This window comes from Thamnophis sirtalis, unplaced genomic scaffold (genome assembly GCF_051295495.1).
Source record: "Thamnophis sirtalis isolate CommonGarterSnake01/CBP01778 unplaced genomic scaffold, rThaSir2_p1.2 scaffold_3, whole genome shotgun sequence".
NCBI lineage: Eukaryota > Metazoa > Chordata > Lepidosauria > Squamata > Natricidae > Thamnophis > Thamnophis sirtalis.
In genome coordinates, this window is record NW_028261383.1 from 67,174,092 (window position 1) to 67,200,765 (window position 26,674).

At 38.3% G+C, this 26,674-nt stretch overlaps 1 protein-coding gene across 2 annotated transcripts in view; it reads right to left on the reverse strand.

Annotated features, from left to right (window-relative positions):
- CACNA2D3 (calcium voltage-gated channel auxiliary subunit alpha2delta 3) overlaps positions 1-26,674 on the reverse strand; it is a 573,108-nt gene that overhangs the window by 397,088 nt on the left and 149,346 nt on the right. For both annotated transcript variants that reach the window (XM_087709045.1, XM_087709046.1), the window contains exon 3: positions 20,740-20,856. In XM_087709045.1, the coding sequence (XP_087565171.1) occupies positions 20,740-20,856 (117 nt within the window). The remainder of the gene's footprint in view (positions 1-20,739; positions 20,857-26,674) is intronic.

Consider the following 26,674-nt stretch of genomic DNA (forward strand, 5'->3'; position numbering starts at 1 on the left):
ATATTTTTTAAGTACAGTTTGTTGGGTCTTCAACAATATAGGCCACTGTTGCTACAGTAATCTATATCAAAGGCAATGTTGTCACTCTCCGTACAAATAACCTTAATCTGTGCTTTTGTATTTCATCTTCAACTGTAGGTTGTTCATTGCCCCTCTGTTAGAGGGTATTATTCTTGAGATGGCTACATAGAGAGAGACTCCCAGGATGTACCATAGGACTCATAGGTATGTACTGTAGGTATCACATTAGAAAAACATTGTGTTTATTAAGTGCACATCAGAGTTGGTATTCAGCCAGTTCTAATAGGTTCTGGAGAACTGGTAGCAGAAATTTTGGGTAGTTTGGAGAACCAACAAATAGGCTGGCCCCACCCCCGCTGCCTCCCAGCCTATCTTCTTTTTTTGCCCTGAATAGGAGAACGGAGCTTGAAAGCAGGTTAGTGGGGTGGGGAAGGAATGGGGATTTTGCAGTAACCTTCCCCCAGAAGTGGGGAGGGAACAAGGATTTTGCAGTATCCTTCCCCTGCCATACCTAAAGCCACACCATGCCCACAAAGCCACACCTACAGAACCAGTAGTAAAAAAAAATTGAATCCCACCACTGGTGCACATGTCTCAGAGACATGTGAGAAGACGTGCAAGACTAATGTCTCAAAGATCCATGTCTTTGAGAAAAAAAAGGTGTATCTTATACTCCGAAAAATACGGTATTTACTTAGAATTGTTTTGGTTTGGTTTTTTCATTTGAACATGCTATGCAAAATGGGTCCCCATTTTGTTTTGCTTAGTGAAGAAAACAATGTGGGATTCTAATTGATAGATGACAGCAAATTTCACCAGTGCCTCCATTGCACTTGGTGTTGTGGCCCGCCAGCAGAGCTGTTGGCGAACTCAGACAGGGAGTAGGTTGGGGAGGAATATGGACCAGTTCTGGAGTCTGGGAAAGGCTTTGATGAGTGCTCTGTATGAGAGGCAGAGATGGGGCCAGGGCTGTCTGACAGTTACCAGCTGCCTTCGGAATCAGAGATCAGTGGGCCAGAAAAACAGCTGGAGCCTGTTCCCAATGTGCGCATGCATGCCAAGAGAAGGGAACAGTTAAGGAACAAGGGCCGCCTTGGGAGTAAAATCACAGGTAGATGGTGAATGGACCCTTCCATAGAGAATAAAGTAGAGGAAAAAGGGAGTGGAGTTTGCAGGAGACAATTAATTTGCTTAATATGTGTGAAGATTTGTTCATGACTCTCAGAGACTCCTTGTCAAGTATTTTCTTGTACAGCATTTTGCTTGGAAGATATTGGCCTGGCAGCTCTCCAGGTCTGATAAGGTCTGTGGTTCTAAATTCACCCTTGAAAGACTGCTTGCTGGGACTTTGCTGGATGTGAATGAGAGGTTCCTAAAAAGGGGTTTTGTTAGAACTTTGCTTTGTGATTTTGTGAAGCCTAGGTCAGAACACTTAGTTAGTCTTGTTAAATTACTGCGTCATGTTTGAATTCTTATTTTAGAGAACTAATCAAGGATGTAAGTAAATATGGCAATTATTAAAGAAAAGTCAGAATATTTTTTTATCTATGCCACAATGGGTAGCAAAAAATAATTTAGGTTTAATTTCTTGCAATTATTTTATTTTGTTTCAGTATCTTCAGACCTTTTCTTTTTTACTTTCCTCCTTCCTTCTTTATTTCTAAAGATTTTGATATTATACTCTCAACACTCTCATACATCTGCATTTTTATCTTAAGAGCCGAGGTGGTGCAGTGGTTAGAGTGCTGTACTGCAGCCACTTCAGCTGACTGTTATCTGCAGTTCAGCGGTTCAAATCTCACCGGCTCAGGGTTGACTCAGCCTTCCATCCTTCCCAGGTGGGTAAAATGAGGACCCAGACTGTGGGGGCAATATGCTGACTCTGTAAACCGCTTAGAGGGGGCTGAAAGCCCTATGAAGCGGTATATAAGTCTAACTGCTATTGCTATTGCTAATTAGTATAAGAGTGAAACATGATAGGAAATAATGCTACAATATCTAATTTTTGCCTCCCGAAGCCCTGCTCCCTTCACCAAAATGGCTGTGCATAGCCTTATGAAGGCTTCCAGAGACCTCCTGGGGGCTGGGGAGGGCAGAAATGAGCAAAAAATGGGCCGTGTTTTGCCCCCCCCCCCCCCCAGCAGCACTATAAGCCTCCATAAGGCTATGCATGTAATTATTTTGACAAAATTAGGCCTGTTTTCGCAAAACAATGGGCCGTTTTTTTGCTCTTTTTTGTCCCCCTCACCCCCAGAAGCACTCTGCAAGCCCCCCCTGGCTATTCATGCCTTTTATTTGAAAAAACTGGCCCATTTTCGTGAAAAACAGGCCATTATTCAAAGGTTTGCACAGTGCAAAAACTTTTTCCCCCTTTTGTAAAGCTCTTTAACTGATGAGAATTACATTGATCAAGTGCTGTGCCAGCAGAGACAAAGTCTTAAGGTTTGTCCACAATTTCCTTCTCCAGCACATGGATAAACACACCTGGAAACACCTACCTACCCTCTCTCTCTCTCCCTACCTATCTACTGTATTTCTCTCTCTCTTTCTATTTCTCTCTCTCTATCCCTCTACCTACCTAACTACCTACCTACACACACTCTCTCTCTCCCTACCTACCTACTGTATTTCTCTCTATCCCTCTACCTACCTACCTACCTACTCTCTGTCCCCCTACCTATCTGCTCTACATGTCTCTCTCTATTTCTCTCTCTCTATCCCTCTACCTCCCTCCCTCTCTATCCCTCTATCTATCTAGCTACTTTTTTTAAATTTGCCTCTTCAAAACCTTGGTGCGTCTTATACTCCAAAAAATACAGTATATGTGCGATGAAGCTGCTGCTGCTGCATTCCCTGTCTTGCCTTCCAGAACCTGGGCTACAATTTCCAGAATTACTGGTGCACATTTGAAAAAGATGGGAAAGGGCAGCTTGTCTTTCTCAGCCCTCAAATTGCTAATGGCAAAGAGCAGGTAGATTGCCTGAAGCATCAATGCCATCACCTCTGCTCATGCAGGGAAAAGAACTCCCCCAATTGCCAGACCCTTTCTCAGTCTCACACACTGTGATGACAGTTGATGGGACCATGGCTGCATCAGAAAGAGTGGGCACATTCTAGGAGCTCCATAGAGCAGGGGTGTCCAAACTTGGGAACTTTAAGACTTGTGGACTTCAACTCCCAGAATTCCCCAACCAGCAAGTTTGGACACCCCTACCATAGAGCAATCACCTGAACCAGCTTTTCTTAACTGGGAAATCTTGACACTAGCCAGTTATGTCTGGCTTTGGGAGAAAGTTACAATGAGGGAAGAATATGATTTGAATAATATACCTAGCTAATCCTACACTGAGCAGTAAGGATAGGAAGCCTTAAAAACAAACTTCTTTTTCAGATAGCAAATGAAAGGACTTTATCCATCTGCATGCAAATTCAGCAAGCAGCAGTACTATCAGCGCCAATACACACAAACAAAAATAGCTGGAAGAATTAATTCCCCCAAATAAACAGGCAGGAGTTTAGGACTGATTTGGAAAGAAAGGATAGTGAGGTGTGTGGCGGTGGCAGAATTCCCTTTGTTCTTTTTAATTAAATCCTTCAACCACCTCACTACACTGAATCAAAACTGAAACTTTTAAAATACTTTGATGAATACAAAATTGCTTCTGGGTCTGTAGCTGATTTGGCAGCATACCAATGGAAGGAAGGAATAGATTTCTACATTGCTGTCTGCTTGGAGCTAAAGACTGCATTTAGCCAATACACTTTTTCACAATGACTCCATGAGTATTTTCATGCCAATCTGCTATATATCACATACTGTTCCCCGAAGAGCCCTTAATTTAAAGCAGAATAAATATATTTTAGTATCAGCTTTAAAGAGGCTGCATTTTCTACTTATATATTTTGGGTTGATGTGCACACTGGCCAAATGTGTCATCTGTCAGCCAAATCAAAGATTACCTTGGTTCCCTGTAAACTAAATCCCAGTTTTTGAGCAGCAGCTTATTGTACTTATCTGGAAGTGATTCATTAAAACAAAGCTGTCTGCCATGGAAGAAATGCTAATGAACAGCAGAAAAGAATGAAAGGAAAGCTAGAGCCACATTCAAGGAAAAAACATGCTAAAGAGAAATTTGTTCTCTCTCTGTGTGTATGTCTTGCTGTGTGTGCATGTGCACACACACACACACACAAACACACATGAAGTGATTATTTTAGAATAGAATGGGCTATAATATTCAGTAGTTGTAGATCCTGGAAAGTGCACTGCCTGTGCCAAATTTCTATAAATGTGGAGAGTCCAGCAAAGAAAAATTCTGTCTGAGAGCAATAACAATGCTGATTTTAGGAATCAATGTTCTTGTTACATTCCTATTTGTTATCTACTTCTGCTGAAAATGTTGTAGACACAGATAAATTTCTCAATTAACACACTCTGCCAGGGAAAATGGGCTCCCAAGCTCCATTTCTGGCTGCAACCCTCTACCAATGAAAACAGAACTTGGGGGGGGGGGGCATGCAGTTCTCCTGAGCTCAGTTTTTGCTGGCAGAAGCACCCCGGGCTGGTTCTTCACTGTTTTCAGGGCGGCCCAACATGCGAATCCGCCCCCTACCCCATCTGGGCCTTGAGTTTGACACCCCGGATTAGGCTAAAGAAATAGATACAGGTTATGGAAGGGCTGTGATGAGAAAATTTAAGTGTTAATTCCACAGTTTATGTTCTACAGAACTTAAAACACATCAGATAGAATGACCCCCTCTATTCCCAAAAGCCATCATTCAAGACTAACTTGATTTCCAACTTGATCGTCCCAGTGTCCAAAAAAGAAAATCTAGCACACAGTACCTTGATTTATCTCTGCATGTTTATGGTGTAATACCTATACTGGAAACTCCTAAATTCTGGTTCTTTTTTTAACTGACAAAAGCTTCAAATAAATATAATTTATATTTTGAAGGGAATGAAGCATTCTGTAAACCTAATGCTATTTAGGAGTTTGCTCCCTTTGGAGCAATTAATTTTTAAAAGATGCACACACAAACTCATTTAAAATCATTTGTTGCCTTATTGCTCTCAGTAGGCTGTTACTTTAAATAAGCCAATTCATTTAACTAGATCACAGGAGAAAGAAAATATTTATAATGTGCTTTCAAAATATATTTCCCTTCCCTACTCAAATTACCAAAAGTAGGATTAGAAAAAAAAATTGAAAAATTGATTGCTATTAATAGCTTAGCAAAATTCATTGTTGCAAAGAATCTAGTAGACAAAATTGCTTTACTGAAGCAATCCATGCTGTTTATAGTTTGATTATTTATAGGAAATGTGCTAAATGAAAAGCAGAGGCACCAAATATGCTGCTGTCTTTTTCTCCAATTCCTAGAGCCAGGCGGAAAGTGTTATAGTATATAATTAATTAATTGCACTTTTCTAGAGTCTTCAATACCTAATGCCCCACACATGCGTGCCAGTTATTCCTGACTCTAGGAGGTGGTGCTCATCTCCGTTTCTAAGCTGAAGAGCCAGCACTGTCCAAAGACGTCTCCTTAGTCATGTGGCTGGCATGACTAAATGCCGAAGATGCACAGAACGCTGTTACCTTCCCACCAAAGGTGGTTCCTTATTTTTATACTTGCATTTTTACATGCTTTCGAAATGCTAGGTTGGCAGAAGCTGGAACAAGTAACAGGAGCTCACCCCGTTATGCAGTGCTAGGGATTCGAACCGCTGAACTGCTGACCTTAGTCTAGATAAGGTGCCATCACCACCCAAAACTCTGCCTTTAATACCATCTCTTGTTTCAAAGGGAACTTTTACCTTTACCTATATGACTGCAGGTATAATATAAACACTAGGAAACATATTCCCATATCTCTTCTTCTCAGTGCATAATTGGTCAGCAATTCTCCCCATTACATCATCTTTAAAGCAGTAGACACATCAAATCCAGATGGAATTTAAGGGCTGCTCTTCTAAGGAGTTTTTAAAGAATTTGGTTTTGCACAGCCTTCCTATCATCGCACATAGGAAGCTGGAATGTTGGTCTTTTGAAGTATTTTCATCCAAACATTGATTATCTCTTGCCAGGAATTCTCTGAGTCAAAGGAAGATAAGCAGAAACATCACAGCATAATCAAACAGAAAAAAACAAACATTTACTTTGTTTTCTTAAAATTGACGGAAAACTTATTCCTAGCAGGGGTTTTTAGGGGTGGTTCATAACATTACAATATTTCTTAGGCTAGGACATAAGTAAAATGTTCTTCACACTAAAGTTTTATTTCTGTTACAACAGATACCATGCAAAGAAAGCCATTAAACTTTACTCATTATTCTTTTCTTGTGCTTAATATCCCTTAATAGACCTTAATTAACTTGCACCAAGAACAATCCATATGCAAGCCTACTCAATATCAGCCAATAACACATCATTACCATACAAAAAGCAAATTCCCTACTGAGGGGTGGCAGATGCAAATCACTGATAACAAAAAGAGAAATCTATCTTATCTCCATATTGCAGAGATATTCTAATAAGCTCCATTGATATAATAACATGTGCAGCTGAGATATCCAGCTTCCATGCAGCACTATTGAATAGGCTGTTGCAGAACACATTTATTGTCCTGTAAAAGTGGGGCAAGAATACTATATTACCAATATGTTTACACATCTTGTCTGGAGGACATACATCAGTGCTTTTTTCCCATTTAACAATGCAACACAGGGAAACAACAACCAGGAAGAACTTGCAGCTGTGGTATCCACATACTACATACCAACAAATATTTAATATCATAAATTTCTATGGGCTTACAGCCACCTCCTAAGCAGGGGTGGGTTCCAGCAGTCACTACTGCCAGTTTGCTTGTGGGTGCACGACAGGCGCATACGCAGTACAATAAAAATTGTTCTGCGCATGCGCAGAAGCAAAAAACAAGATGGTAGCACCTATGGCACTGCCCAGAGAACCGGTTCAGGAGCATGGCAGGCATGGGCTGCTGCCGGTTTCAGCAACCCAGGCCACCAAACCACTACCGGTCCAAACTGGTAGGAACCAACCACTGCTCCTAAGTGGACACATATTCAGCTAGAATAACAGAATAACAAAGTTGGAAGAGACCTTGGAGGTCTTCTAGTCCAACCCCTGCTCAAGCAGGAAACCCTATACTATTTCATCCAAATTGTTGTCCAATCTCTTCTTAAAAACATCCAGTATTCTTAACTACAGAGAGGAGATCAAGCAATGCAAAAAATACCAATAGGATTACTATAATCTTACAAGAAACACAAGGACATTTTTTTAAAAAAAAATAGTGGAATGAATACATGATTCATTGGGGGGGGGAGCCTAGAATACAGCAAATCTTAAGGCCACAGCAACAATAAAAACAATCATGATTGATACAGGGAAATGCTGTTTGCTTTCTAAGAGAAGTTACATTTATTAATTTTTACACAATAGAAAACTTCTTGGATATGTTCATATAGTTATCAGAAGTAAAATATGACCCAAGGAAATCTTTGTCTTTAATATTATTGGACTTGCTGAACTCACTAGTTTTCAGCCATATGGGAGAACAGTTCAGATTTTCTTTTGATCTACCTGTTCTATTTCAGACAAGCCTTCTTCCTATGGCAAATGGCATGCTTCATCGTTACACAGTTCTTCTAACACAGTGATGTATTATTAATAACTTTGTCATGTGTCATGATATATAACTGTACTTGTGATTCTTTCTAGCAAAACAATATGCCCAAAACTCATTCCTGGAATTGCTTGAGATACATACACCTGTAGACATTTTTCATATTTGTTCTTGAAAGAGACAGGTTGAAAAGTTATTTCATGCCAAACAGAATTTTATTAGTGCTGAAATCCACTATATGCAAACATGAAACACAATATGACTTTCTGTGAGAAGCTGCTTTGGGGACTGTTTGGATTTGAGGAGTGCTGGGACTGGTTGCCCATAGATGTTAATTCACTCTACCATGCCAAAGAGGGACACAGTTGCTCAGTGGCTAAGACACTGAGCTTGTCGATCAGAAAGGTCAGCAGTTTGGCAGTTCGAATCCTTAGTGCCGCGTAACAGAGTAAGCTCCTGTTACTTGTCCCAGCTTCTGCCAACCTAGCAGTTCGAAAGCACGTAAAAATGCAAGTAGAAAAATAGGCACACCTTTGAATATGAAGGTAACAGCGTTCCATGCGCCAGCCACATGACCACAGAGACATCTTCGAACAGCACTGGCTCTTCGGCTTTGAAACAGAGATGAGCACCGCCCCCTAGAGTCAGGAATGACTAGCATATATGTGTGAGAGGAATCTTTATTTTTACGTTTACTATGCCAAAATTTGCATCCTGCGCTCCAATACTAGCTTCATCTTTGGACAGCCTTTCCAGACATATACAGGTAGTCCTCAACTTACAACGGTTCATTTAGTGACCATTTGAAGTTACAACAGCACTGTAAAAAGTGATTTTTAACCATTTTTCACACATATGACCACTGCAGCATCCCCATGGTCACATGATTTACATTTGGATGCTTGGCAACGGGTTCATCTTTATGATGGCTGCAAGGTCCCGAGGGTCACATGATCATCTTTTGTGATCTTCCGTCAATAGGGAAGCCAAATTCACTTAACAACCAGGTTACTAATTTAACAACTTCAGAAATGTGGCAATTAAGGCCATAAAATGAGGCAAAACTCATTTAACAAATTTCTTACATAGCAACAAAAATTCTGGGTTCAATTGTGGTCATAAGTTGAGGACTGTACATGCATGCACTCTCTTTGGGTTTTAGAAAGATTAAATAAAATAAATAAATAAATACACTCATTTTGGAGCACTCTCTAAGCCCTCTCTGCATATAGAACGTACTCAAATAGAATGTACTGCAGTAAATGCAAGAAGGATCTCTACATTGTTGAATTCACTTTCAATATACTTTCCGGTCATGCTGAAACCTCCCAGTCCAGATCTCTATGCTTTCAGCCAAGAACTCTGCAAATATAAGATGGAAGCATTTTGTCTTCCACACCACCTCGCAATTGTAGAGATTCCAGCATTTCTGATCGCTTACACACACAGAATAGACCTGTTACAGACTGGTGGTTCTTCTGTGTGTGCACACTGAAGGTGCATACTGGAGTTGAGCCATAGGTATTTGCAAGCAGGATTAGATGTTTTTGGCAAGATAACAAGAGAAGTATTGGTTCATTACAAAGTTGCTTTCTTATTTATCTGTCTCGTCACCTTAGCTATTGTCTATACACTGCAAGATGAAAGCCTATTCTGCATATTTCCAACCAATATGGTCCTCAGCTTTCTTTTGCCAATTGGGCCTGCAATGCTTGCTGATGTCATCGATCCATCTTGTTTTAGGTATCAGGAGAGTAAAAGAATTGAAATGGAAATGTTCACCTAGCTAGAAGGACTGATGGCAGCTGGATCAAGGCAATCATACAATGGATTCCACTTGATAAAAAGCATCCACAAAAAAGGACGCTAAAACAAGACTTATGCAAATGTAATAGCAATCCTAAAAGCCAATAAACAAAAACAAAGAAAAGCCTAAAACCATAAAGAATGTAATAACCATTCAAGAAAATGCAAATGCTCTCTGGAAAAGCTTGCCCTTCAACATCTTCACCTCTGGAGCAGTTCCAGAGGTGGTATTCAGCAGATTCTCACCAGTTCTGTAGAACTGGTAGCGGAACTTTTGAGTAGTTCAGCGAACCGGTAAATACCACCTCTGACTGGCCCCGGCCCATCTATTCTCTGTCTCCCGAGTTCCAGCGATACAGAGGGAATAGGGATGGGAATGAAGATTTTACTGTATCCTTCCCCTACCACACCTACCAAGCCATGCCCACCAAGCCATGCCCACCAAACCATGCCCACAGAACTGGTTGTAAAAAAAATTTGAATCCCACCACTGAGCAGTTCTAACCTCAAGTGGGACGCCGTTGTCACCAAAAACGTTTGTGAATATCAGCCCAAAGTGGGGAAGAAACATCTGCTGCTTCCCAACACATCCATAACAGCTGGGCTGACTTCAGTAGTATATATAAGTAACCTGGCACAGAGTTTTAGAGAACTTTGTAGGTCAACACTAGATAATCAATTGCTCCCAGAAGTTATTAGATCGCCAATGCAAGGCTTGTAAAATGGATGTCACTTGCTCACAAAGGTTAACTGCTGGCAGGCATCCAAGCTCCTGTATTCTATGCCAAATAAAACTTTCAAATAGTTTTTAAAGACAGTCCTATACAGAGCATGTGGCAATACCATGGACACTGCTGCTCGACCATAATAAATTATTCATCTATATCTAATTAAAAGCAAATATTTGGAAGTAGAAAATTGACAATGCCAATTTGATGCAATTGTCTAAATAAACACGAAGGTGTTCTTAACTTCCACAGGATCGGACAGATGTATTTCCCCACATTTGTCAGACAAAAATAATAAAACCAGGAATCTACAAAACGTGCAGCTGAAAGGCTGAATAAAAATATGGCTGAAACCTTTTCATTTGTTACTGATAATTAATACAATTATAGCCATCTTTTTAATGTCTTTATTCTGTCAGTTGAATCTATTTATAGTGAATCTTACTTGATTCACCATAATTTCATTCCTCCCACAATCCATTTACAAGCCTTTACTAAAAAAAAAAAAAAATCAAATAAATTATTTTGCATGCTAATATCACTGTCTCTGAAAGACAAAAAAAGGGATCTGAGATACAAATCTTACAAAACTGGCATGTGCAGATTAACCACTGATGTGGTTACAGATGCCTGAAATTTATCTAAACTACATGAAGCTTTTTAGTATGCCAGATTGTGAAACAAAAGATATATAAGTTCACACGTTTATTTTGTACTCTGGTAACATGTGCCAAAAATATGTCAAAATTCCCCATAGACTGGTGAATTTAGACCTGGCTGTGAATGGAGAGAAAGGAAACAGAAGTCGTTTTAAACATTTTATTATGTATTAATTCATATACAATTTTATTTAATGTTGGTTTAGCAGCCATGGAAAAGCTGGAATAGATTTAGGATTGTAAAAGGTAAGAAAAGATAATCCAAATACTTGTTGGTCAGCAGGCAACTTGACTGTCCTAGAGCCATTGTAAAAGTTTATATAAGGTACTTCTCAAGCAAATTGTTCAGAATGATGGAGCTTAAAATTCACCTATGAAGAGGTCCAAAAAATGAATTCAATAAGTGAAAATTTAATTATATCAAATTAGTCAGCATGATTGAAAAGAAAAAGAAAGGAAAGACGTTCCTGAAGGTTTTATTCCACTGGTCATTGCTGATTGTAACAGGTGTCACTCATCTCAGTTTCAAGGCCATTGAGCCAGCGCTCTCTAAAGTCATTTCTGTAGTCATGTGGCCAGCATGATGTTGCAGCACACTGTTTCCTCCCCGCCAAAGTGGTATCTATTTATCTACTTGCATTTGCATGCTTTCGAACTGCTAGACAGGCAGGAGTTAGGCGAAGGCGTAACTCGTAGGTCTCGAACCTAGGCTGTTGGCTTTCCTTCTGGAACCACTGAGCCATCACATTTCCTATAATTGTGTGAAAAACTCCAAAAAGACTGTGAAACTGAAAAATGGCAACCTAGTCTAAAATAAATACATATTGGGGCAAATCTATCCTAACTTCTCAAAAAATGCATTTTCTGGTCTGGCCATTGAAAGTTAATATGCCTTGTCTGTAATTACTAAACAAAGAAGCAAGACTAAAATTACTAGCATAGTAATGAAATTATTATTTATTTATTTTATCCCCCTTTTATTATTGTTATAAATAACTCAAGATGGTGAAGACCCACAAAACTGCAAGATCAAATTTGGGTCGATCACTGGCTTCAGAGATTTATTCTTCCAAGCATTTGGATTCATGCTGGAACCCATCTTCAGGGAACTTCTCTCTACTGGAATATATACTTTGGGCTATTCTGTGAGTTGTGTTTATGGGGTGCCTTCCTATTGGCTAATTGGTGTGTTGATGGTTGGTGATTGGCTGTGATTTCCTTGTGCTGCCAAGCCCTCGGCTCCTAAGTAGTGATAAGCTGGTGGTAAATTAGCACTCCTGTTAACTGAAAAGTGGCCCATTTCCCAGGCTTCAATCATTTCTCTGGAAATTTTCTACCTACATGGCCAACAATCTTAGTAGCTGTTAACTTAAATGAGGATCATTATTCATTGCAATGTGGGTCTACCAATGAGTTTGGGCCTCCTCGGCCGACCGCTCACTTGTGTTCTTGCAATCTGGTGGTTAGCTTCCTCCCCTCTGTCCTACATAGTTACAGGGACAATGCCGGGAATTCGGTAAATTACATTGAAACTATCTCCCACCTCCAAACAATCTTTTCAAGGCATATAATGCATTACATAATTTGTTCTGTATGGTATCCGCTGTGCAGTGTGTGACGCCCACTTGCAGATCTCAGAAGCTGTGTTCTACTGCTTCCAAAATGTTTTTGGTGTATGGTAGGGTATGTCATATAGTTTGCATTTTTCCTTCTTTTTTCTTTTCTCTCCTTTGTTTTGTGCACAGGCCTGTAATAAAGGCTTGTGGTACCCATAATACTTGAATTATTCATGTAGGTACCTTCTCTCTAGTTGTTTAGCTTGCAAACACACCTTCCTCCTCCTATTTTCCCCACAACAACCTTGTGAGGTGAGTTGGACTGAGAGTGAGTGACTGGCCCAAAGTCACCCAGCTAGTTTTCATGCCTAAGATGGAACTAGAACTCATAGCCTCCTGTTTCTAGCACAAACTGGCTCTATGATGATACTCTACTTAAAATACTATACAAAATTAATACCATTTCATCCTCAAAAAGGATAATGATGGATAATGAAGAGCTGTGCAGAAACATATGAACAAAAATAATAATAAGCAAGATTATATTATTCATTAAGAAAGTGAAATATTTGGGGATGTTTTATTTTATATAGAAGCATATAAAACTACACCTGCTATTAAAATAGATAAAACACCTTTTTAAAAATTCAGGAACTGTGGTCATCCCACAATGCCAAATGATATGAATTTGGGAACAATATGGGATGCAACTTCACCCAACACAGAGTTAACCTATGGAATTGGCTACAAAACATAATTACGATAGACACTGTTGTTTGGCTTTAAATAGGAATATGACAGATTCATGAATGCTATCAGTGCATACAGATTCTCGTAATTAAATATTATTTCCATTATCTCAAGTAATAGTCCTGTCATTAGCCGATGCTCTGGAACAAGATGAGTAAGAAAGTGTAGTGGATTTATGCCACACATTATGACGCATCTGGATAGTAGAATTAGGAAATTAGACCTTTGGCTTTATCTAATATTACCCTTGATATTTCTGCCAAGTGTGTTTTCCCCATGATAGCCTACCTATCTAGCAAATGATAGGAATCAAAGAGCATATAGAGAGAATCTTCAAGCAAGTGCCAGTAGCCAAAAATGTACTCGCTTGCAATCAATAATTTTTTCGAAAGATGTTTTGATGTAGGGTGATTGAGGGAAGAAGCATATGGTATAAAAAAGATAAGCGGAAGCCTATTGAGGAAGCATGCCTCAGGCATACCATGTAATACAGTGGTGGGATTAAAAAAATTACTACCAGTTCTGAGGGCGTGGCTTGGTGGGCATGGCATGGCTTGGTGGGTGTGGCAGCGGAAGGATACTGTAAAATCTCTATTCACTCCCCACTCCAGGGGAAGGATACTGCAAAATCCCCATTTCCTCCCAATCAGCTGAGACTCGGGAGGCAAAGAATAGATGGGGGCTGGGCTAGCCAGAGGTGGTATTTACTGGTTCTCTGAACTACCCAAAATTTCCGCTACTAGTTCTCCAGAATGGTCAGAACCTGCTGAATACCACCTCTGATATGATAACATTATTACAATGACGGGAGCAAGACTTTACCCTCACTGACAGACAAGGCAGGGACAGGAGTACCCATGGGTACTCCTGTCCCAACATAAAAATGGCATAAAAATCTATCTCAGCTCTGCATTCTGAAATAGAGACAAAAAGGTCAGATAAGTGGTTTCCCTGCAAGGAAACCATACATGCAAAGTTATACACATCCATATATAGCACATTAAAAATTTGTCCCATCCCTCCCTCCAGCCAGACATCCCAGTACTAAAGGCCTGAGTCTCTTCCTCTCACCTTTTAGAAATAAGACTTTTACTTACTCCCCTCCAAGCTGTGAAAATTGCTGCCATCCTTTTTTTAAAAAAAATGTCTACCTGTGTCAAAAGAATCCTGGGTTCTAATTTCACCAGCTTCAAACCTCACAACTGATGTTCACAGTCTAAAATATTTAGATAAGATAAAGTTTGGGGTTGGCCAACAATCTGTCTGTTCAGTCTCAAGGCACCCAATATTCTTGACAGCCATCCCTTGCGTTTATATTTTCAAATAAAAGGCATGGTTCCTAATAGACATTTGAAAGCAAAAGCAACTAGCAGCATGGCTGATGAGCTGCCAGTGACATTCTTCAGTGCTGTCAGTGGCCGAGCTTTCTCCCCCATATCACCTCTCACTGATAGACAGCACATGATCTGACCTTATCTCTGTTTTTTCATACCCTGCAACCATTACCAGCCTTTCAAGCCGCTGATTGAAAGCCAACCAACGAAGATATGAGCATCAATGAGCCACCATGACTGGCTTGTCAAAAATTATCCAAAGCTTCAGTACTTCATCACTGTGATTTGGCAAAACATCACCCCAAAACATGACTCCTTAGACAGCTGGTGGATGGAACAAAGCTTACTTGAACCTGACAATTATTTTAAAGTGAAATTTAAGGTTAAACCAAACTGGTGTCCAGTTGTGTCTGGACATGGCTCAAGTCTGGAAGGGAAGAACTGAGCCAATGCATTAATAACAGTTGTTGGATAGGGTGAATGGATGAGGCAGACTCAGAAACTATCATACTGTCTGTCAGTATGTAACAACAGCATTCAGCTTTTATAAGCAAAATTGCTTCTACCAATTCTAAACTGTCTGCCTCTCTGTCTGTCTATCTATCTATCATCTATCTATTTGTAAAATTTATTGAATGTGCATTTTACCTCAGGGTAACTCCAGGCAGCTTAGAATCATTAAAAAAAATAAAACCTAAATAAAATGCTACACAGGGCCAAATACCACGGCCCAATCAAAAGATGGAAAGGGTGGGAGCAAGATGGAGGGGAAGGTGGGATCTGTCATCAATCAATCAATCAATCACTTCCACTATGATACTTTCTCAATTGAGCCCCAAGCCAACTTTATAGCTCTTCAGGCTCTTTATAGTGGAAAGAGATTGGAGCTAACCTCATTCCAGGTGAGAGGGCAAGCTATTCCAGGTGGCAGGTGCAATGGCAGAGATGGAGCCAAGCAGCAGGAATATTTGGGCTGCCAGGGCCCGCAGCCTGCTCCTCTGCCAGTATGGGTGGAATGGGACATTCCCTGTGGGGTGATATACTGGAGATTCTGTCATTGCTAAGTCACCAAAACTAGCATGCATAAGTACGGCATTCAGATTTTTAAACGGTGGCTCCCCTTGGGAATGAATTTATATTTATTTTAGACTGTGTGAGGAGCCAGGTAAAACTTATTTGACATACCAATACACTTTTCACATGCATACGTAAGAGCACAGCTGACATTTGACAAGCCTAAACAATATTATTTCTAATAATCCCTTGTAGCCATCAATGCTGTAGCAGAAAAAGAAGGAAAAACCCACCCTTAGCAAGAGAAATATTTATTCACAATTGCCCATATTCGTGAAATGCAAATGATGATATTCTGCTCTTTCAAAAATGAGCCTCTACATGTGGAATTTCATGATAAAAAGCTCTAATGTCCCTGTTTTCTCTTGATAAACCCTGCTAGCTTACTGATGCATGAATGTGCTGAAATTGAATTACTGTATAACAGCAATTACGTTTCACAGTACACCTATAATGGGAATCAATTTTGCAGTGAACACCAGGTAGCCAGGAGAAAGGGGCAAGAAGCAGAAGGAGGGACTAATAAAGGACGGAAAATATGGAAGGATGGAAAATATGGAAGGAAGGAAGGAAGGAAGGAAGGAAGGAAGGAAGGAAGGAAGGAAGGAAGGAAGGAAGGAAGGAAGGAAGGAAGGAAGGAAGGATTTTCTTTTTATTCTCCAGAAAATTTTTTTTCTTTTTTTAGCATTATCAATTTAATTTAAACAAATAGCATACATTAGCAGTAGTAAGCAATTATTCATACAACTTAGACATAGCAAGCAAAGCATGATTTTCATTATTCCTTTCAATAATCAAATGTTTCTGTCTTCATCTATGTAACAATGTTTTTTATCTAATTAATCAATAAAGTCATTAATATCACTGCCCACTCAACACAGGACTCAAGTGTGGCATATACAGTATCATTAAAGATCACAAACATACAATAAAACCACTTTTAATGAAACATAAAAAAGTAAAACAAAGACATATAAACACACCAAGTACTGAGGGGGAAAACTGATTCAACAGTTCATACCCTTGTCAGACTCAATGTTTGAGCAAAAATCAGGTCCATAATGCCTTCTGAAAGGCAGATAGGGGCAAGGGCAGCTGAATTTGCCATGTCCTATTTCTCTGTGGTGCTTCACTTTCCACTCATGTCACAATTCCTTGTTTGTAAGTTTAGAATGAATCAGGCAGCAATACTTTATTTTATGTATTTACTAGCTAGATACTCTTGCTTCACAACGAAACTATGTGATTGGGCTATGCAGGAGAAATTCGGTTCACAATCCGTTGGCTCAGTGGTGGTCATTGATTGAAACACATAAGGGAATATCGCTCCCGCCACCTTGAGTCCGGAAGCAGTTGCATAGGTGGAAGGCATAGACATTTTGGTGATGTACTGACATATAGTACTGTAAGGCACCCCAGACTGCTCCTGAGGGAAGGTATGCAACATCTGCCAGTTTGAACTGAGGTAAGAGAATGTGAGGCAACTGACAATTGGAATAAAGTTCTTTTCAGGTGGGGAGGACGAATAGAATCGAGCTCCTTAGCATCAGAACATGTTAATATAAGACAACTTGGAACAGAGTTCTTTTCAGGTGGGGAGAGCAGTAGAATTCCTTAGCATCAGAGCCTGTTAATTACTGTATAAGAAATACTAATGATCTGATAGTCAGTTTCTTAGCGACTACCTAGAAGCCTAAATGCCAAATTTCAAGTTTGTAGGCTTTACGGTTCTGGAGATTTTTGATGAGTGAAGATTTTCACGGGTGTAGGTATGCTGGTCTTGTTGTATTCGGGTCTTTTCCAATGTAAGATTCCCATCAATATTACATGGAAAAAGACCGGAATACAACAAGACCATACTGTACCCACATGCGAAATCCAGTTCCCATCTGTTTTATCTTCCAGGAGATACTATGCTGACAGAGTCCTGGGCCCTTTCCATAATTTCTTTTTACCATTCTTCTGGGTAAATAAGAGTAAAAAGATGTTATGTTTCAACATAAGTGAAGCCGGTAATTTTTAACCATGAAAGTAATTGTATTTTACTAAACAAATGATCTTTACAAATTTTCTTGAATTTAGTTCATTTATTTCTCTTTAGTGTTTTACAAGTAATGTAATGAATCAACAATACTATTTTTCTTCCTGCCTGATAAATCATTATGGTAGACTGAACATTCTCCATTTGCAAAATATAAGCCCTTTCTCTGACCAGATAAACAAGGATCTAAACATAAGGGGAAAACAAAATATTGCTGAATTTGATGTTATTCCAATATAGCTTTTGGATATCTAAACAATTCTTAAATTGTTTGCCTCCAGAATGGCAAAATTATGTCAATGCTGAATTACGTAAATGCAAGGATTTAGAATAGTTTATCATAGAAGGAAATCTTTATATTGCCCTTAATTTCTCAGGCAAAAGGAAGATTTCTACAATGCACCAGATAATTTTGAAAACTCCAGCAAAGCAGATAACGTGAAGATAAATTATGAGACCTTCAGATTGGTGTTATAAATAAAACATTTTAAAATGAAAAAGGTAAACCCTCAATTTATCACTGAAAATTTGCAACTAATAAGGCACAATCTTTCTTTAAACGAGGAAGAGAATCCAGCCTTGTTCTTCCTCCAATTTTACAAAACAGATTGCTGTTAATTCATGGCTGTTGACTAACTCTGGCTACTATCTTTATACTACATTATGATACAGTGCAGTGACCTAGAAATTCAGCACAAAGCCTTCTGCTGCAATTCCGGAATCTCACCAGACTTCCATAGAGCCATATGACCATTAATGCTGATCATCAAATAAACAGCATGAAACAAACATAGCCAATTGCTTTTAATGTATTGTAATTCTGCAGTTACACTATAAACAAGATTCAAAATAAACACACTTTTTTTGAAAAGACCTAAACACTATTAACTCTGACAATATTTGCAGTTTTAAAAATATGTACTATGAAACTGTGAAACACTGTGATTGAATAATTCCATCCAATGCTGCAATCACAGTCTTTTATTTACTCAGGAATTTCCTGTTTTTCCATCCATGATCTAGGAAGAAATAACCAAATTGGAAGGGACCTTGCAGGTCTTCTAATCCAATCCCCTGCTCAGGCAGGAAACCGTATACCATTTCAGGCAAATGATTGTCCAACCTCTTCTTAAAAAGAGATTTTTTTAAAAACTCTTAAAAGTTAAGCAGTTCTTTTTTCCTGTTTGTCATTATCTTTTTGCCATTTTCTCCCATTATTGGACCAAAAATTTCCTTGACTTTTTTCTTGTTTTTTACATGTTGAAAGAAGCTTTTTTGTTGTTGCTTTTTGCTGATATTCTGTTTTATGCGGCCCTCTTTCCACTTTTTATACTTGTCCTTTTTATCTTTCAATTTATCAGAGAGTTAATTCAATTTCAAGGAAGGAAGGAAGGAAGGAAGGAAGGAAGGAAGGAAGGAAGGAAGGAAGGAAGGAAGGAAGGAAGGAAGGAAGGAAGGAAGGATTTGGAAGTTTATTTTTAAATGGAGGGTAGAAGGAGTGGTAGAAACAAGATTTATTTGCTCAGTATCTCCATGCTACTAGACCAAAATGAAAGTAGCAAAATATCTGTACCATTTCATGAAAAAATAGATGTATGCCAAAGTACAACCACTTTTAAACATTTGTTTGTCAATGTACCCTCTGATTCAAAAAAATACAGAAAACTAAAAGAGAACAGAAATTCCAAATTGATTGTTGTCAAATTTATTATTAGAATTATTAGCATATAGAATTATAGAAATGAGCAGAGAAACTTTATTTCCAAAGACAGCACCTATTTTTTTAAAAAATGAATAAGAATGCTTACATTTTGTCTTAATTCTATTAGAAAGAATCTAAATTTTGTAAAATGTAAACTATTACAGATCTATCTACATTTGCTCTTGTTTTAGAGATTTCAGTAGGGATTTTTCCATATACATTAAACCTAATTTTACAACTGGCAAGTTTAAAAGCTTGTTATTCTTAAAATAAAAGGCAAAGTTAAATTCTATATCAAACATATTTTTTCCTAATCTGTCACATAATTGCAACACACACAGACACCTATTTATTACATAACTTAATCATATGTCTCTTCTTTCCTATTTCAATTGTTTTTGTCAAGTAAGATAAATCTTACAATAGTCTTTAAAAACTCACAGTAACTAATTCATAACAAAATGCTATGATCAAGACAGGGAGAAAAGAAATAGCAATACTCAAAAACCATGTGCCTATTATTGTTGACATAGCCTTCAAAATAATTCATACACTTCTGTGAGCAGGTAAAATCCGACACCTAATTTCAAGTCCTAATCTCTGAGTTTTTTTGTTTTGCAAAAACTGCTGGTACTAGGAGACTGGGCTGAAGGCTATGGACATTTTAAGTATGTACCATTTATAGGAGACAACAGATGCAAGCACCTTTATTACTGAAGAAAGTCTTCTAAATATATGCAAATGACCCTCAATATTGATGTATAATATGCATATTGCATAGTGTGAAGGGGAAATATACTATCAAAAAAGCAACATTTCTGCTTTAGCAAAACATAAATCAAGGTGTATATATAAGCCAACTAACTTTTTCTACATTCACACAGTGCTACCCTAAACTAAAGTGCAGTGAGCCTTTTATGATCATTCAGTAAGTGAGCATGAGAAATTATTTTTAAAATAAATTGGAGAAAACGTTCTGAGAAATTTTCATTGTATTTTCTGCTTCATTATGGTAGTCTACAAGGTGGTTCAGAGCTTAACACAAGTCTTGCTTTTTTAAAACATGAAAAACAAAATTGAATGTTATTCTTAGTGAATTGTGAGGTTTTTTCCATAACTTCCTACTAGACATTCCCTGGAGTAGCTTAGAAACAAGGTGATGTGATGTGATACCAGATCATGTTGACTGCTACTTTGTGGAACATCTAACTAGCAGAAAGCTGCTGAAAGAACTGAACACATTTTTATTTTTTTCAATATATACATCTACCTCTTTGGACAATAAAATTCATCCCATTACCCCTGCAAATGCAAGAAAATTCCAAGGCACTGCCAAAAAGGGAACTTTTTTTGGGGGGGGAGATAGTTTTTTGAGAAATATCAGTAAGGGTTTCGGCTTAGCACTACTTGCTACCTACCCGGACAGCTTCAGCCTTTTTATGAAACATTTCTTCCATATTCTTGGCTAGTTTCTTCACAAGTTGAAGGCCATCAATTTCTTCAATGGTAACCTCCTTTTCATATTCCTTGTATTTCTGCAAGACAAAAGGAATGCATTAAGAGAAATATCAAAACATTGTTTTCATATATATGTCACAGATACTTCTGCAATAGCAATTTTCATGAAAGAATAAATTAATTGTTTTGGTAAAGGTTCCCCTGGCACATATGTGCTAGTTGTTCCTGACTCTAGAAGGCGGTACTCATCTCCATTTCAAAGCTGAAGAGCCAGCACTGTCCAAAGATGTCTCCATTGTCATGTGGCCTATATGGCTAAACGCCAAAGGGGCACGGAACGCTGTTACATTCCCACCAAAGGTGGTCCCTATTTTTCTACTTGCATTGTTTACATGCTTTCGAATGGCTAGGTTGGCAGAAGCTGGGACAAGTAACAGGAGCTCACTCCATTACGCGGCGCTAGGGATTCGAACTGCTGACCTTTCTGATCGATAAGCTCAGTGTCTTAGCCACTGAGCCACCATGTCCCATATTTAAGAAATTTTCTTCATTCCTGAAATGTTTGAGCTACTTATATGTGGTTGAATGAAAGCAAAAATAATTTCATTGTTAGTGGGAATTTACATATTTACTTGTGATTAATCCTATCTATAGACCCATTTGCCATTTTCATGCTTTTAAAGATTTGCAAAAAAACATTTCATGTTCAGAATGACCTGTCTCAAAATGGAAATGCCTCATTTCACATGTGAAGCAGGCTGTCTTGATCAATTCGGAAGATTCTCAAGCTCAAAATAGCTAATTTCACACTTCAGACAGCTGTTTGGAACCCAAACAGGGCTTTTCAAACTCAAGTGCCTTTGAATTCAAAACATTTTGTGTATAACTCCTTCATTCAAAATGGAGTTGTTTGAAATCCCTGATCTTGAAGATGTAAAGTACAGTCCACTTTCTGATTAATGAGATCATGTTTTGACCTTCACTTATGATCCGGTTCCTGGTTCATTTGTACAGCTATAGGACTTTAATTGTGCTAATTTCTTAGCATGAAATAGAATAAGGGCTTCCAACTTTCATAAATGGATTTGTTCCTCTTTTGTTCAATCTTATCTCTATCTTTTTCTGGAGACTATTGTGACTTCTTATTCTTTGTGTTTGACTTATCCCCATTTTCTTTTGGGCTATTTTATTTTAGATTTAAGCATTTGTAAGGGTTTTGCTTTTATTTTAGATTTAAGCATTTGTAAGGGTTTTGCTTTTGACTGCCCTTATGGTTACTCACCAAAAGATACAAGAGTTAAGCTACATAGGTCTTGTTACTGATACCTACAAATTCTTGCAAATTCTTGCAATGCAGGCTAATATCCAAGGCATATCCAAGCCAATACCCAAGGCATAGACCAAGCCAGTTTGGTCTAGCGGTTAAGGCACCAGGCTAGAAAGCAAGAAACTGTGAGTTCAAGTCCTGCTTAGACATAAATACCAGCTGAGTGACCTTGGGTCTGTCATTCTCTCTCAGCCCAGCTAACCTCACAGGGTGGTTGTTGTGGAAAAATAGGAAAAGGAAAGATGTTGGATATACTCACCACCTTGAATTATTTGTAAAAATAATAAAGAGGATATGAGTAATCAATTAAATAAATGTCCTAGATATGCTGAAATTCAGCTCTGACACATGTTGTTATGGATATCAACATACATCTAATGCAACATACATCTAATGCAAACCTACTTCCTATGCTGGGGCTTTGGACTGAAGTGCACAGCTGATAGGCAGTTAATAGGAAAACTGTTTTTAAAAGCATCTGCAGAATGCTTTAAAATGTTTTTATATACAAAAATTCCAAAGAAAAGTTTTAACTATAGCAAAGATAATCAAATACAAGGATTAGGACCTTATAATAGTCTTCAGTGAGGTCTGCAACTGGCCATCCTAACAAATATGATTAATTGTTAAAGGATGAACAGTGATTTCATTACCAATGCTCCTTTATAAAGGAACCCTAGTTGCATGCCTCAGTGACTAACTCTATTCCTATTGTTCATTATAATTGTCCATGCAATAAAGAATGTAAGAATTTCCAATTTTGTTGTCAGTTACGGTTTATGGCTAGTAAAAAAGATAAATCTCACAAACAAATTAGGATGGCATGCGAGAATATTCTGAATAGAAAAAAGGAGATTATATAACAAATGGTTGAAAAGATTTCAATAGTTAACATGTTGGATGGTAAACTACTGGCATCAGATGGTGAAGAGAAAAATTACCAGTAACACTTCCGGCAAATCTCTCAGTAAAAAAAAATGCAAACCAAAAAAATGTGGCCCAAGGCTCCTGTTGCAAAAAGGAATTTAGCTTTTCTCTATAAGTGGAAGTTCTCTGAGGCAGAGGATCAATGCCATTGCCAAAAATAGTGTGTGGTTCGCATGCAGATGGACTCGGCTATCTGGGCACACAATGCTCAGCTGCTGTTCAGGAGCATCCATTGTTTCATTCACATTTCAGTTGACTGTCACATTTAATGAGTCATTTTGTCCAGCTTTACTAAGAGGATTATGCCATTATTTAAATAGCAGAGAAGAAGATGAATATGGCTTATTTTTATTACTAAACAATTATCCTTTTCATAATTGTAAATTATATTTAGAAGCTTATCAACAGACGAATACAGCTCAGAGGAATTCACTGGCCCTATGCAAACAGAAAAGCAAGGGTTTTACTTTGGAAGGAAAGGTTGATATTGTGTATAAAAGTCACAGGTTTTATATGCTAATGATGCCAGGTGTACCATCTCTGGCATTTTCCAGATAATTACTGCCAAGGTTTAGGTAGATAATATGGTACCAGCGGGCAACAATATCCCTACACACAATTCCCCTTGGCAGTCCTCCATCTGATTGTTAAAACTGGTTAATTAAAAAAGGGACATTCAAAATCCAAATGCAATCTACAGTATTAACTTTACTTACTAGAATGTTCCCAGACCCCATAATTTTACAATTTGGAATACTGGGGGGCTAAAAAGTAATGCTTTGTGTTGGAGGTGTGGTATCCTGCTCAGATGTTTTTAAAAGACAAATGAAAAATGGGGAAATCATCTTTACAACATATGACATAGAATCATAGAGCTGGAAGGGTCCAACACCCCCCACACACTCAAGGCAGGAAACCTTATACCAGCGCCCGCCCCCACCCCCAAATCTTTCTGGTTTTGCAAACCAGCATGAAGAAGAGAGAGGGAATGGTCACACATGACCATTTGCCTTTCACACAAACGGAGCTGCGCACATGTGTGCTTGCCCACTGCTCATGCAAGTTGAGCTGCACACGCACACATACCCATCACTTTTGCGGACTGGTTCCGAATTGGCCAAGGCCCAGTGGTGGGCTGCAGTCCTGGGGTTGTGGACCCCTGTATTACATCATCCCAGTCAAATGGTTGCCCAGTCTATTTTTGGAAATCTCCAGCAATGGAGCATAGCCAACTTCTGTAGGCAAACTATTCCACTGTTTAATTGTTCTCACTGTCAGAAAAATTCTCCTTACATCTAGGTTCTTCTCTGATTAAAAGCTTCTATCCATGACTTCTTGTCCTGCCTCTGATGCCTTGGAAAATAACTCAATCCCTTCTTTTCTATGCTTGTCAAGTAATGGAAGATATTATCATGTCCCTCCTAATTCTTCTCTTTAATATACCACACATACCTAGCTCCCTCAATTGTACATCAAACTATTTGTTAGAAACAAAATCAGCATTTAAATACTAGCAATTCTCTAATGAGGCTAGTGAGAACTGTTACATCAACAAATTCCAGTAGTACTCCTTAACCTTGAAGGGAGTTGCCAAATAGTTATTAACTTGGAAAAGTAGAAAATGTCTAGAATCCACATCATGGTACACATTGACATAACACCCAGTAGTCATTTTGTGAGACCATTCACAGTCATATACTTTCAAAATGCTAAGTGTGCTCACTTACTTCAAAAAGATATAGAGCCATATAAATCAGTGAGCTCACACATTCATCTTGTTCAGACAATGCTTAACCATAGTTTGTTTACTAAATTACAAAGGTTGGGTTTGCACAACATGCAAAGATACAATAAAAATAACATTGTGGCTTAGCATGGTATGTGAACTCAGTCGTGGTCTCAGACTTAAAGAAAGGCAAGAGTAACTGATAAAAGATCATTTTGAGCTTCTGTTGGACTGTCATTTTGGTAGGATTATGATTACACACCTATGGTTAAATTGTGTGCAATTTAACAAACAAATTGTTTGTTTTTATAGTCCAGTACTTAATTTAATTCTACTTAATTTATTCAATTTAGGCACCACCTGACTCCAAACTGAAAATGGATAATGAAGCCAACAGAATATGGAGTAGAATACAATAATTATAAAAGAAATGAAAAGGAAATAAATCACTCTCAAAGAGCTCATAGGAACCCCAGCCATCCTAGCCTGAAAACCTGGGAAAATAACCATGTCTTTAAGTCTTTCTGGGATGCCATCAGGGTGGGAGTCTCATAAGCATGAGGCATTTCAGAGGGCAAACATTGTGACTGAGAAGGGGTGTTTCCCAGGTCCCTAGAGGTTATATTATTTAATTGGAGTGATCCAGAACACGCCAACCTGAGATCAACTGGCCAGGCTGATCCGATGGGAGAAGTATGATCTTCCTTTATTGGAAGTAGCTTCCTCGTTGGGTTTTGTTTTTTTCAAATTCATATTTTAAAAGTAAAGATGCTTAACTCACTTCTGTGGTTTAAATTTTCCTTTACATTTCATTTTCTAAAACAAATCGAAATGCTAAGCAGCAAGAAGAGAATATTTAATCAGTTCCTACTTTAAAAGATGGACTTTTTAGCCACTCTGCATGCATCCAACAGCAAAATTTAACAAGCTCTGATATGAGAGAAAAATGGCACTATGCTAGATTATTTTAATGAGAGTATTTCTCCTTGCACCTGCCCATTTTCTATGCCAATGGAACACATCAGGGGCTGAGCTATTTCTCCCTCAATTTGCACATTATGTTTTTTTCCATCATCAAGAAGTAAATGTCATGCTTTGATAGTATTATCTAAGATCAATAGCTGTTTTCTTCCTTCTTGATTAAATATGACAGTAGATAAAAATGGGCAGGTTATTGTCAACATAATTTGAAGTCAAGACATCAATATTCAATTACTAAAATCAAAGACAAAATGTTAAATAATAAATGATAAGCATCGCTCACTTGCTTCTGTAGTTTTGATTATATCCAATCAGTGAATCTGAAAATGGAGGCTATGATTTTTATACAGTCCAAGTTCTATGTTTAAAGGAAAAAAGAGGATGAGAGATGGCTCTGCTGAATCCACTGAATTTGGTGAAATGTGGCAAGATGAAAGGTGAATTGATTCCACTACAAGTTTTGTGTGGACTTCAGAGATCAAGGACTCTTTTAAAAATCCAAATTAAAGAACTACTGTGCTTATTAAATTGATAGGTCAAGAAATTAGAAGGCTATTTATTTCTTGCAGTGAACATATTACATTCTTATAAATAATTTTATTAGCAATTCGCCTCCCTTAAAATTTGGTAACACAGAAAGAAAACAGGGGTAAAATACTACTGGTTCGGACCAGTTCACCCAAAGCTGTAGTAAAAATACTACTGGTTCGCCTGAACCAGTATTAAAAAAAATGAAATGGGGTGAACTGGTTTTTCTGATGATCTGCTGTGATGCACAATTTATATTAGTTAGAAAGCAGAATTTCTAATCTAAATCACGCAGCACAGAGGATTCCCCCTTTGCTGTTCGCATACTTTTGCAGGTGCACTCAGTAGCAGGCTCTGCCCGCCCACCCACCCGGACATCATCATGTCCATTTGTGACGCTCTGCGC